Raw genomic sequence first — 14,689 nt, forward strand, 5'->3', positions numbered from 1 at the left:
TTGCCCTGAGCGGTACTGTTACTGCCCTTTCTCAATCTCCCCAACTCCACGTATAAGCAAGGAGTACTCAAATACAAAGAATGATTGAGCATTAGCAGGGACATGAGTTTATTGGGTGGTATTATTTGAATATTGTCTCTTTTTGTGACATCATCAACAAATCATCATTACTACTGGCTTGAGAATAAAATATGATAGACTCCAACAGCTGGATGTTAATTTAAAACTCCTTACTTCTAAAACTCTAATTTTACAGATGGAGAAACACACCAAAATAGAATGAGAATTATTTTGTGGAAGGTGTGGGAAGACCTTTTAATTAAAAAAAATTTTTTTAACATATATTTATTTTTGAGAGACAGAGCATGAGCGGGGAAGGGGCAGAGAGAGAGAAGGACACACAGAATCCGAAGCAGGCTCCAGGCTCTGAGCTGTCAGCACAGAGCCCAATGCGGGGCTCAAACTCATGAACCATGAGATCATAACCTGAGCCGAAGTCGGATGCTCAACCGACTGAGCCACCCAGGTGCCCCTGGGAAGACCTTTTTTTTAAAATTTTTTTTTTCCAACATTTATTTATTTTTGGGACAGAGAGAGACAGAGCATGAACGGGGGAGTGGCAGAGAGAGAGGGAGACACAGAATCGGAAACAGGCTCCAGGCTCCGAACCATCAGCCCAGAGCCTGACGTGGGGCTCGAACTCACGGACCGCGAGATCGTGACCTGGCTGAAGTCGGACGCTTAACCGACTGCGCCACCCAGGCGCCCCGAAGACCTTTTAAAAATACAGGTAGAGGGGCATCTGATGGCTCAGTCAGTTGAGTGTCAGACTCTTGGTTCCATCTCCGGTCATGATCTCATGGTTCGTGAGTTCAAGCCCCATGCTGGGCTCTGCACTAAGGATATGGAGCCTTCTTCAGATTCTTTGTCTCCCTCTCTCCCTGCCTCTCCCTGGCTCGCACGTGTGCTCTCTCTTTTTCTTTCAAAATAAACGTTTTTTAAAAATAGGTAGAGAGTAAATGCTTTCTCCATTTAGAGTCAAAGAAATTGGAGATTGAATTTTAGTTCTGCCACTGTGAATTTTAGCTGTATGAATTGGGGGACATTACTTAGCCTCTTCAAGCCTCAGTTTCCTTGTCTGTCATATAGGAGACTAGAAAAGATAAAGTATGTAAACGACATAAAACAATGAATGAACAGAATAAATACTCAAAATAGTGCTTTTGTTATCATTTTTGTTAATGTCAACAAGGAAGTTTTAGTGAAATGGTTCTAACTGATTTTACATGCCTTCTGTTTCTATAGTACAGAATTTCTTTTTCTCCCTTGGGGATATAGAAGAAACTAGATTTTAGAAAAAGGTCCAAGGAGAGGCTCAAGGCAGGAGTTGGTAAAAGAAAAAGAGTCCATCCACTCAGAGTTGGGGAGCAAAAGTGACCTGTTCTCTAAAAAATTGAGACTAGGAACCTAAAGAAAAGAGCATTCACTTATTCCACAAATAACTGTTGAACACGTTTATCAGGCACTGTGCTATCTCCACTGTCAATGCAGAGATATGTCTTTATAGCCCCTAAAAAGAATCACAAATTAATGAGGGAAAAGAATCTGTAAGCAGTGAAATTATAATACATTGTGGATGAATTTGTAATGGAGACATGAACCAAAACCTTTAAGTCACAGAAGAAATAGGCCTTCCTGCAGTAATGGGTAGGGAGGTGCAGGAAAGATGAAGCAGTTGGGGAAGAGCTTATTGAGAACTTGGGCTGTACTAAAAAGTACCGAGTGAGAAGGAGAGAATCTAGGTCTGCCCTGGAGCCTGTGCCCACGTGCCCTCATCAGGAGTTTACTGACAGAAGAAAACAGTGAATATTGAAGAAAAAGAAGGTAAAATTTATGGTGTCCTTGCTACACGCTTGGCACTGGGAAGCTTTCAAATATATTTTATTTTAAGTTGCATTTTATACATTGCATGGCTGTACTGTGTGATTGCCAACCTACATTTAATTTCTTTATAAGAGCTCTAAAACCTATAGTAAATATTTCAGTTATAGGAAATGACTGAGTTAGGGGGTAATCGATACCTGTGAAGAGAGGGAACAGAAGAGAGTGAAAACTGTATATGTTAGCCAGTGATTCTCAGTGAGGTCCCTGGACCCAGCAATGTCAGCATCATCTGTGAACTTATTAGAAATGCAGATTACTGGCCCTATGCCAGACCTACTGAATCAGAAACCCTGGAGGTAGAACTAGCAGTCTGTGTTCTAAGAAGTCCTCCAGATGATATTGATAACCTGCTTTATACCAGGGTTCAGCAAACTACAGCCTGTGGACCTAATGTGGTCCATAGCTGTTTTTGCAAATTAAATTATATTGAAACACAGTTGTATTTATTATTATCTGTGGCTGCTTTTATGCTACAACGGCAGAGTTAAGTAGTTGCAGTGGAGACCTTGTGGCCTGCGAAGCTAAAAGTATTTATTTACTACTTGGTCCTTTATAGAAAACATTTGCTGGTTCCTGCTTTAGGCCTTTAAGCAACTAGATAGATGTCTAAATTCTGTATAAGCAGGTATTTCCTAGTTGAACTGAAGACCATGAGTAAAAAAAAGAGGAAATTTCCCATGGCTTTAACATTCTTAATTTGTTATCTTTCCCTTTTAGTCAAGGATCCTATCTAAATGGACCTTTAAGTTCAAATCTACTGACAATGCCGAAGCAAAGGTCATCTTCCGTATCCCTAACTCACCATATAGGTCTAAGAAGAGCTGGTAAGAAATCATTCTTTATGATTTAAATGTGGGAGGTCTCAAAGTATATGGTACTACAGAATTTTCTCATTATACATTTAGAGCTGGTTTTGAATGCCATTTATATGTTGTAAATTAACATGACTAAGCAATTTGGATTGACCATTAATTGACTGTTTGCTCATTCATTCATAAACACTTTTTAAACAGCCACTATATATCAGGTACTTTGTTAGGCACTAGGAATTCAGGGGTAAAATATAGAACTACCTAAACTAACCTGAATAGTTGCAGATCCAGATTCACACTGAAAGACTGAGACCTGATCACAGGACTATAGAACACTTCTCCCCTCACACCTCAGCACCATTATTAAAGACCTATTTACGGTAGCTTCTTTTACCAGGTATGTCCTGGCACTTCTTAAAATTGTAAGGCATACCAAAAGGTAAAAGACACAATTTGGATAGACAGAAACTTATCAGAATCAGATAGGGATGTTGGAATTACCAGATTGGGAATTTAAAACAACTATGATTAGTATGCCAAGGGTTCTAATTGATTAAGTAGACAACATGCAAGAATGGATGGGCAGTGTAAGCAGAGAGGTGGAAGTCCTAAAATAATAAAACAAAAATAAACGCTCTTGATAAAAAGCACTGTAACAGAAATGAAGAGTGCCTTTAACAGGCTCATCAGTAGGCTGGATGCAACTGAGGAAAGACTGTCTCAGCTTGAGCATGAGAAATCTTCAAAACTGAAAAACAAAGAGAACAAAGATTGAAAAAGCAGAATCAAATACCCAAGGACTGTGGGGCAAATACAAAAGGAATACCAGAAAGAGAAGAAAGTGAGAAGGAAGTCATACAGAGAAAGACAGATAACCATATGTTTTCACTCTTACGTGGATCCTGAGAAACTTAACAGAAGACTGTGGGGAGGGGAAGGAAAAAAAAAGTTAGAGAGGGAGGGAGCCAAACCATAAGAGACTCTTAAAAACTGAGAATAAACTGAGGGTTGGTGGGAGGTGGAAGGGAGAGGGGGGGGTGGGTGATGGGCATTGAGGAGGGCACCTTTTGGGATGAGCACTGGGTATTGTATGGAAACCAATTTGACAATAAATTTCATATCAAAAAAAATTTTTTTAATTAAAAAAAAGAGAGAGAAGGAATAGAAGAAATATTTGAAACAATAATGACCAAGAATCGTCTCAAATTAGTATCAGACACCAAACCATAGATCCAGGAAGCTCACAGAACACCAAACATCCAGGAAGCTCACAGAACACCAAACAGGATAAATACCAAAAGAACAATACCTAGGCATATTGTTTTCAAATTACAGAAATTTAAAGATAAAAAAAAATCATTAAAGAAGCCAGAAGGGAAAAAAAAACATCTTACATATAAAAGAGCAAAATAATAATGACATGAAACTTCTCAGAAACCATGTGAGTAGAATGAAACATTTAAAGTATTGTGAGGAAAAAAAACAAAAGAACGCCAACCTAGAATTCTGTACCCTTTGAAATTATCCTCCAAAAGTGAAGGAAAGTAAAGACTTTTTCAGACAAAAGTTGAGGGAACTTGTTGCCAGTAGACCTGATGTACAAGAAATGTTAAAAGAAGTTCTCTAAAGAGAAGAATAGTAGTGTAGGTCAGAAACTCAGGTCTACATAAAGAAAGGAAGAGCACTGAAGAAGGTGTAAGTGAAGGTAAAATTAAAAGCTTTTATTTTTCTTTTTATTTGATCTAACAGGTAGTAGTTTAGAATAATGATAGCAACAATGTATTCAATTATATGTGCATGTATGTATTTTATGTATGTGTATATATGCATATATATAAATGAATGACAGCAATGATACAAGGGACAGAGGAATTGGGTTTATTTTATTATCATAAGGTACTCATAAGGTATCTGTGAAGTGGTGTAATGTTATTTGGAAGTGAACTTGGGTTAGATGTAAAATGTATATTGCAAACTCCAGGGCAACCGTTAAAAAAAGTTGAAAAAGAAGTATAACTGATATTCTAAGTAAAGAGAAAGTAGAATGATAAAAATTCTCAAAACCACAAAAACAGAAGAAGAGTAGAAAACAAAAATAGGAACAAAGAACAAGGACAACAAATAGAAAACAGTAATAGATATGATAGATGTTAATCCAACTGTATCAGTAATCATTCTGAACACCAGTGGTCTAAATGTACTAATTAAAAGACCTATATTGTTGGGGGCGCCTGCATGGCTCAGTCGGTTAAGTGTCTGACTTCAGCTCAGGTCAAGATCTCATGGTTGATGGGTTGGAGCCCCGCACTGGGGGCTGTCAGCACAGAGCCCGCTTTGGATCCTCTGCTTCCCTCTTTCTTATTGTGCACCTCCCCCACTCACTCTCTCTCGCTCTCAAAAATAAATACATATAAAAAAAGACGTCTGTTGTTAAAGTAGATCAAAAAACATGACCTAAATATATATTATCTATAAGAAACCCACTTTAAATGTAAAGACACATAAAAATTCAAAGTAAATGGATGGAGAAAAATACACCATGCTAACACTAATCAAAAGAAAGCAGGTATAAGCTATATAAATTTCGGCCAGAGCAGATTTCTAAGCAAAGAAACTTATCAGAGTTAAAGAAAGGTATTACGGGGCGCCTGGGTGGCTCGGTCGGTTAAGCGTCCGACTTCAGCTCAGGTCATGATCTCACAGTTCATGAGTTCGCGCCCCGCGTCGGGCTCTGTGCTGACAGCTTGGAGCCTGTTTCGGATTCTGTGTCTCCCTCTCTCTCTGCCCCTCCCCTGTTCATGCTCTGTCTCTCTCTGTCTCAAAAATAAATAAATGTTAAAAAAAAAAATTTTTTTAAAAAAAAAGAAAGGTATTACATAACAGAAGACATAAGAGCCTTTAACATTTATGAGCCTAAGTAACAAAACAACATTTAAGAGTCATTTAAGGCACAATTAATGGTTCTGTGTAAATGAAGACTCAAAAGGGGAGGAGAGAAACAATAGGGCAGGATAATTTTCCAAAATAGTAAGGGAATTAGCAAATTCCTGAAACTTGGTGAACCCCGAGAAGATAGATAAAATCATAGGGATTTCAGGCAAACCCCTGAATTATACAACAAGAAAAATTTCAAAAGCAACCAAGTAAAAAAGGTTATTTTTCAGGGAACAATAGTAATATTCACAGTGATTCTATAATACCAAGTATGAACTCAAAGACATAGAATGGCATATTAAAAGTATTGAAAAAAAAACAGAAAAATGCCAACCTGGAATTCTTTACCAATGAAAATATCTTTAAAAATTTTTTTAATGTTTATTTATTTTTGAGAGAGAGAGAGAGGGACAGAGTGTGAGCTGGGGAAGGGCAGAGAGAGAGACACACACACACACACACAGAATCTGAAGCAGGCTCCAGGGTCTGAGTTGTTAGCACAGAGCCCAGCACGGGGCTCAAATTCATGAACTGCAAGATCGTGACCTAAACTCAAGTTGGACCCTTAACCAACTGAGCCATCCATGCGCCCCAATGAAAATACATTTTAAAAATTAAATTGAAATAATATTTTTTCATGCAAACAAAGGCTGATAGAATTTATTGCTGATAGGCCTGCACTACTAAGATCCAGCAAAGATAGTAGTTTAGGTAGGAGGAAAATGATCCAGATTGAAGCACAGAATGATAGGAATGAATGAAAAGCTCTAATAAGCCTAAATTGAGTGAATATAAGTGAACGTTGATTAAAAACAATCATAATGGACCCAGCAATTGCACTACTAGGTGTATATCCAAGGGATACAGTTGTGCTGTTTTGAGGGGCACATGCACCCCAATGTTTATAGCAGCACTGTCAACAGCAGTCAAAGTGTGGAAAGGGCCCAGATGTCCATCGACAGATGAATGCATAAAAAATATGTGGTGTATATACATATACATATGCATATACATATACATTACATGCATACATACACAATGGAATATTACTCGACAATCAAAAAGAATGAAGTCTTGCCATTTGCAGCAACATGAAGTAGAGGGTATTACGCTAAGTGAAACAAGTCAGTCAGAGAAAGACAAATATCAGATGATTTCACTTATATGAAGAATTTAAGATACAAAACAGATGAATATAAGGGAAAGGAAGCAAAAGAATATAAAAACGGGGACAAAACATAAGAGACTCTTAAATACAGAAAACAAACTGTGAGTGGGGGGATGGGCTAAATGGGTAAGGGGCATTAAGGAGGGAACTTGTTGGGATGAGTGCTGGGTGTTATACATAAGGGACGAATCACTGGAATCTACTGAAAATATTGTTGCACTATATGCTAACTTGGATGTAACTTAGAAATAACAACAACGACAATAATCACTTCCTTGTTGCATGCATAATATATGAAGGAGTCAAATGTATGATAATAATGGCATATAAAGGGTGGGAGAATGGTAAATGGATATGTAATGTACTAGCAATGATTAAAAAGTAGTAAAAAGTTTTAAGTTTGAGAGAAACTAATACTTCAAAGACGCACATTGTGATATACAGAGTGACAATTAAAAGAATTTAAAAAAAGGTATAAGTAAAAAACAATCATAGGAGGTAACAGTGGCATGATTTTTTTAAAAACTTGAATAACCCAGAAGAATCCAAGAAAAGAGAAAATAAAAGAGAAAAAGAAGGAACAACTGAAAAATAAATAGCAAGATAGTGGATTAAACAGACTACATTACATTGAATATACATTTTGTGGTGGGGGGGAAGGAGGGATCTGCTAAAGTTGTTAAGTATATTTTTAAAATATTCAGTTTTCAACAAAAAGTGAAAATACACTCCAGTTAAAAGACAAGATTGTCAGTTAACAACACAAGACTCAAGCATATGTTCTTTACAAGACACACACTCTTTATATAAGGACACAGTTACTTCTGATCTCATAGCAATAATATACATGAACCAAAAAATGACAGAACTAAAGGGGGGAAATAGACAAATTTATATTAATATTTGGAGATTTTAACTCACTATTCTCATTAACTAGTAGAATAAGCAGACCAAAACATTAGTATAGATATAAGAAAGATTAGAACAATACGAATTAACTGACCTGACTGTAAAATACTACATTCAGCCAGGATGAATATTTTTTCAAAGAATACACACAGTGGGGCGCCTGGGTGGCTCAGTTGGTTGGGTGTCTGACTTCAGCTCAGGTCATGATCTCGCGGTTCGTGAGTTCAAGCCCTGCATCAGGCTCTGTGCTGACAGCTCAGAGCCTGGAGCCTGTTTCAGATTCTGTTTCTCCCTCTCTCTCTGACCCTCCCCCGTTTGTGCTCTCTCTCAAAAATAAATAAATGTTAAAAAAAAATTACTTCAAAGAATACACACAAGATTGATAACAGTAGACCATTTGTCAGACTATGAAACAAGTCTCAATGAGTTTCAAAGTATTAATATCACATATAGAGACTCATTCAGGAATGGCAGACAGAATATTTCTGTAAACTCACTCTCCTGCTAAAATAACAAAAATAGGGGCGAAAAAAGTGAAATTCAGGGGTACCTGGGAGGCTTAATCACTCAAACATCCAGCTTCGGCTCAGGTCATGATCTCACGGTTCGTGAGTTTGAGCTCCGCATTGGGCTCTGTGCTGTTGGTGCAGAGCCCACTTTGGATCCTCTGTCCCCTCTTGCTCTGCACCTCCCCTGCTCGTACTCTCTGTCTCTCAAAAATGAATAAACATTAAAAAAAAAAAAAGAAACTGAGCCATTTCAGAACTCTGGAAACTAACACAAGCCTGAGAAAAAACTAGAAGTCCTGAGAAAAAACTAGAAAAAACAAGACAGACTATTGAACCCTGGTAAGACGATGGGTTCTGTGGCATTTTATTTGGGAACTATCTCTTCCCAGCTTTCTCCCTCAGTGGCATTATTGCTAAAAGCCAATAGCATTGCAGCCATCAGAGAGATCTGACCTCTTTTGAAACTCCCCCAAGAGGACAGTAAATACTTTGCCCAAACTTAATATAAACTTAAAGCTCCTTGGAAAATCTCTGTTCCTGAAGTGTTGTGGGTATTTGATTTGACTCGGAGCTCAGCTTTCTAAAAAACAAACCCTATGCCAGCCAACATTGTGACCGCCTAAGGCTGTTATTTCACTTGTGGTAAACAAGAGCTGCCTGAGAATTTAAAAGGAAATCCTGGATACTACTAGATGACCATAGGGAATTTGAAAGTGTCTGACAGATTCCTGAAGATCTCAGGATCCTGTGCCAGGATGTGCGTGTGCATAGGAAAGATCTGGGAGAGGAGAAGGCCCTAGTCACTTATCTGTAGCTGACCTAGAGGCTCTCACAAGTGAGATGTGAAATCTAAGGCCGTTTCGTAAACTGAAGTTTGAAGGTGTATCTTTTCAAACATTCCCTCCTACAGATGACGTGTAGGCAAAACATTTAAAGAAATGTTCTGATACATCATTTGCTGACCACAAAATTATACTGACCCATGGGTGACTTGCAGGAAGTCAAGCTTAAAATATAAATCAAGAACTTAAAGGAAAAAAAAAAAAAACCAGCAAAGAACTCAGTGGCTACACACCTCAGAGAAAACGGAATCTACATAATTAGTCCAGGAAAGTCATTCAACAATCAGAAACAAGAAAACAAACATAAATCAGCAACATAACAAACCTTGGAAGTCGGAGGGATCTGATGCCAGAACTGTTAAAATATAATGTCCAGTTTTCAACAACAAAAAAAATGAAATACACAAGCAAATTTTTGCCATGCACACAAAGCAAAACAGCCAACAGAAAATTTGCCCGATGGGGCTTGGAGTTTGGACTTAGCACACAATGACTTTAAATCTCCTATTATAAATATGTTTAAAGTTGTAGCAGAAACCATTTCAAGAGTATTTGAGTATGACAATAGTATCTCATCAAAGAGAAAATAGAACTAGAAATTATAAAATGAAAATATAAAACGATGTTAATAGTTAAAATTGCTACTTCTACTCAATATTGGATTGGAGGTTCTAGCCATAGCAATTAGCTAAGAAGGAATAAAAGGAAGAGGTAAAATTATATTTGCGTATAATGTCATGTATTTACGAAATCTGAAGAAATTCATTAAAATCTATTACAGCCAATAAAGAAGTTTATCAGTGTGTCAGGATACAAGATCTCTAGGCAGAAATCAGTTGTATTTCGTATATTAGCAATGAACAATGCAAAATGAAATTAAAATAATTCTATATACAGTTAGCATTAAAAAGAGTAAAATACTTTGCAACAAATTTAACAAGAGTGTAAGACCTGTACACTGAAAACTTTAAAACATTGTTGAAAGAAATTAAAGAAGTCTAAATAAATAAAAGAAATATTCCTGTGTTCATGGATCAGAAAATGTAACATTGTTATGATGGCATTTCTCTCCAAATTGTTCTAGATTTCTTGCCATCTTTATCAAGATCTGAGCTAGCTTCTTTGCAGAAATTGACAAGCTGATCATAAAATTCATACGGAAATTCAAGGGACCCAGCATAGCTAAAACAGTTTTAATAAAAAAGAAGAAATTGGAGGACTCACACTGGCAAATTTTAAAACTTACTACCAAGCTGTAGTAATCAAGACTGGTATTGGCATAAGGATATTCCAGCTCAGTGGGATAGAATTGAGAGTCCAGAAATAAATCCTTACATGGTCAACTGATTTTCAACAAGGGTGCCAAGATGATTCAATGGGGAAGAAATTGTGTTTTTAGCAAATCCTGGAAATAGACAGGAGCAAGAATGAATTTGGAATTCTACCTTTTGTCATACTCAAAAATTAACCAAAATGCATCATAGACTCAACGGTAGGAGTGAAAGCCTAAAACTAGTGGAAGAAAACAAAAAAAAAGTTTGTAACTTTGGGTTTTGAATACAGCATTCTAAGGTATGACACCGAAAGCACAGTTCATGAGTGAAAAAACCTGATAATTGGAATTCATTAAAATTGAAAACATTTGTATTTCTACAGAGACCTAAAGAAAGTGATAAGACACAGGATGGGAGGAAATATTTGCAAATCATGTATTTGATAGTGGCCTTTTATCCAGAATATACAAAGATGTCTGTAATTCAATAATAAAAAGACAAATTACCTTCTTAAAAAACGGGCAAAAATCTGAATAGATGTTTCTCCAGAGAAGATGTACAAATGGCCCATACCACATGAAAAGATATTCAGTATTAATCATTACGGAAAATGTAAATCAAAACCACAGTGACCTGTGACTTCATACCATTGTGATGTCTGTAATTACAAAGACAGATAAAAACAAGTGGTAAAAACGTTCAGAAGTGGAAACTCTGATACACTGATGGGAAAGTGAAATGCTACAGCCACTTTGGAAGACAATTTGGCCATTCAGTACTTGAATAGAGAAATAAAATTGTGCTATATTCATGCATACAGTTTGATATGGCATTGAAAATCAACCACAATAACAAGTAACTGCCTGGAAATATTACTTTAAAATGTAAGCAAGGCATAGAAGCATTTATATTTATTGTCTAATTCAGTTTACAAAGTTCACAAAAGGGGCAAAAGTAATCCACATTGTCAAAAAATGCATACATACATGGTATAAATATAAAGAAAGGCAAGAAAAACAATACCATAAAAGTCAAAATAATGATTTCCTTTAAAGAGAGGCAGGGGAGTTAGAAGGCAGGGTGGTTGAGCTCTGGCCGTATTTTATGTCTTAGCTTGAGTGATGAGTAGTCCCATTGTAACTTTTCTATGTGTGTGTTATATTTCACAATAAAGAGGGTTTAAAATAAAAATGGTGGATCTATATTATAGAAAGCATTTTTTAAGGATTTCTAGGTTTGTCTGTATATCCAATCTCTACCCTAAGATTTTGTACCCTTTATTCTTCTTAGCCCACTTGTCAGGATTTTGGATACTCACTAGTATAATTAGAGAAAAGAAGGCTAAAAATTGGAACCTTTGTTTCCAGTTAGTAACCAGTGATTATGACGAGCAAGACACACCTTGTCCTCAGTTTCCTCTTGAGACATTAAGTTGACCAGATTAAAAAAAAAAATCCCATTCAGCCCTAACATTGTATGAAATTATAGGAACCTCTAAAGAAATGAGTCTGATAGAGTAGCAGTGGCAGCCCTGGGAAAAGAGTCTGATCTCACAGTGTTAACTGTTAACACAGTTTTTTGACTTTTTTTAACTGTTAAATCAAGTTTTTTGACTTTTTTGGAGTCCCCTCTCCTCTCCTCTGACATATGAAGATGAAAATACTACTTAACTCACAAAGTTATTAAGATTAAATAAAACAACACATCGTATTAGGGTTCTCCAGAGAAACAGAACTAATAGGATGTGTGTGTGCATTTACATAGAGAGAGAGAGAGAGAGAGAGATGGAGAGATAGGTTTATTTTAAGGAATTGGCTTGCAAGACTGTGAGGGTTGGCAGGTTTGAGATTTACAGGGCAGGCTGTCCAGCTAGAAATTCTCGCACGAGTCGATACTGCAGTCCTGAATCTGAAGGCAGTCTTGAGGCAAACCTCTTTCCTCTTTGGAGGACCTCAGTCTTTTCTTTTAAGGCCTTCAACCAATTGGCTGAAGCCCATACACATTAGGGAGGGTGATCTGCTTTACTCAGTTTACTGATTAAAGTGTTAGTCACCTCTGAAGAATACTTTCACAGCGACAACTAGCCTGGTGCTTGACCACACAGCTGAACACCATAGCCAAGCCAAGCTGACACATAAAATTAACCATCACACACATCTGCAAGTGTTTATACCGCTATGGCGAAACTGTCGTAGGTCCTGAATAACTGTTATGTGCTGTGCTCTCTGATTCACACTTTACTTGGATCTTTATTTCCAAATGAAGTTTTAAGTCTGCCTACCTCTCCAGATATACCCATTTCACCTTAGTTCAAGGCACTCAGTGAAGATTTCTGGAGCAGATCAGTAGTATTAGAATGGATTTCTGAAGTACTCTGGGTTTTTTTTTTCCCCCTTATTTTAGCACTTAGCACTTGTTTGTACTCACCACTAGTCTCTAGGTTTGTAGAGTAGCAGGGATGGTAACTTCTTCTCCATTGTGAAATCCAACACATCTTCCACCATATAGTAGGCTCTCAAATATTTGTCAAATGAATGAGCTGGAAAGATTTGGGCATATTTTTAAAAGAGATCTGCAGTTGTGTTAACATATAATTTTGTCTTCGTTCAACTTGCTTAATGCTGTTAAGAACTTTGGTTCTTCAGTAAAATCTGGTAACCATGCTTTCTTCATGTGGATGATCAAGCTGGTGGGGATTCAGCATGTGAAAGATAAACACCAATGTGAATTAGGAAAATCTGCGCCACACTTTGTGTACATCTTAGTTACACTCTCAATATCTGTGCCATCCTGCCACAAGGTGTTTATTTCACACTCATTCATGATGACAAACATGGTCTATATTCTGCTTAAATGCCTGGAATGTCTTGAAGATAGCTCCACGTGGAAATCTGGTTTATCATTTAATTGCAAATACTTTGCTTTCTTTAAAAAAGGGAAAATGCAGGGGCGCCTGGGTGGTTCAGTCGGTTGAGCGTCCGACTTCAGCTCAGGTCATGATCTCATAGTCTGTGGGTTCGAGTCCCGCGTCAGGCTCTGTGCTGACAGCCCAGAGCCTGGAGCCTGTTTCCAAACCTGTGTCTTCCTCTCTCTCTGCCCCTCCCCCAAGTCTCACTTTGTCTCACTCTGTCTCTCAAAAATAAATAAATATTAAAAAAAAATTTTTTTTAAATAAAAAAGGAAAATGTTCTTTATAAATACACATAGACAATAAACACAAACACACACCTGCATATTTATTGATCTCTTTCTTCTCTTTTGAATTTTTCAGGTGCTTTCCCCAGCCTGAGTCCTGTGAATTCTCCCAGCCATGGACCAGTCTCCGCTGGCTCTCTAATGAATCGATCACCTGTAGAATTTCCTGCCACTGCCAGTTCTCTTACTAAGCCAAGTGTTATTTTACACCGATCTCTGGGCAGTGCACCCAATTCACCAGATTTTTATCAGCATGTTAGAAATTCTGATAGCAGTTTATGTAACAGGTAAGTTTCCTAAATGTTGATTATTTCTGTCTCAAAATATAGGTTATTTTAATAAAGTATTCCTAGTTTTCTAGTTTTATGTTATAACTAGTTGATGGATTAAGACTGTATCTTCCCTATTTATCAAGTAGTTTTTCTTTTTAAGAAACTTTTCCTCATTTTAGTGCAATTGTTCATTTTTGAATTAAGTAATCTCTATCAAAAGTGATATATAGTAGTATTCTATCCATCTCAAGATACCAGTAAATTATGAGAATTCTTTTAGTATGTACTACCTTAGTACCCAGTTCATATGGTGTTTGTTTTCATTTCTGCTCAGTTTTTTATCAGTGATAAGTGTTTACCTCAGACCTCAGTGGTGACTTTCAAAATATGTTAGTTTCTTCGGGGACACAAGATACCTTCCAGGATAAAGCCTATTAAGTTTATAGAGAGATTGGACTTGTATGATATTTTGCAGTGGGGTTCCTGGTTAAAAGTTAAACAGATTTCAAAATTGTATTTAGGTAAAAAGTTTTGTCTCATTTATGAATGTATATTTATCTATTTTATTCTTTAAGCTGTGGACATCAAATATTGAAATATGTTTCAACATCTGAATCCGAATCTGGTATAGACTGCCACAGTGGAAAGTCAGGTGAGATTGCAAAGGTCCTGTGTGTCTGAATTTCAGAACAGTTTCTTAGATTGTTTTAGAAATGAATAAATGTGAGTTTAACTTCAGTTTATCCATCTTTAAAATGAAGATTATAACATTTTTATATACTTACAAGATAAGTAGAGAAGTTACTAGGAACAAGTTATAAATAACAGAG

At 36.9% G+C, this 14,689-nt stretch overlaps 1 protein-coding gene across 1 annotated transcript in view; it reads left to right on the forward strand.

The window, feature by feature from the left end:
* Positions 1-14,689, forward strand: part of PDE3B (phosphodiesterase 3B) — a 176,592-nt gene that overhangs the window by 126,046 nt on the left and 35,857 nt on the right. The window contains exons 5-7 of the mRNA XM_023239599.2: positions 2,662-2,768; positions 13,664-13,874; positions 14,435-14,511. Of these exons, the coding sequence (XP_023095367.1) occupies positions 2,662-2,768; positions 13,664-13,874; positions 14,435-14,511 (395 nt within the window). The remainder of the gene's footprint in view (positions 1-2,661; positions 2,769-13,663; positions 13,875-14,434; positions 14,512-14,689) is intronic.

This window comes from Felis catus, chromosome D1 (assembly GCF_018350175.1).
Source record: "Felis catus isolate Fca126 chromosome D1, F.catus_Fca126_mat1.0, whole genome shotgun sequence".
Taxonomy (NCBI): Eukaryota; Metazoa; Chordata; class Mammalia; order Carnivora; family Felidae; genus Felis; species Felis catus.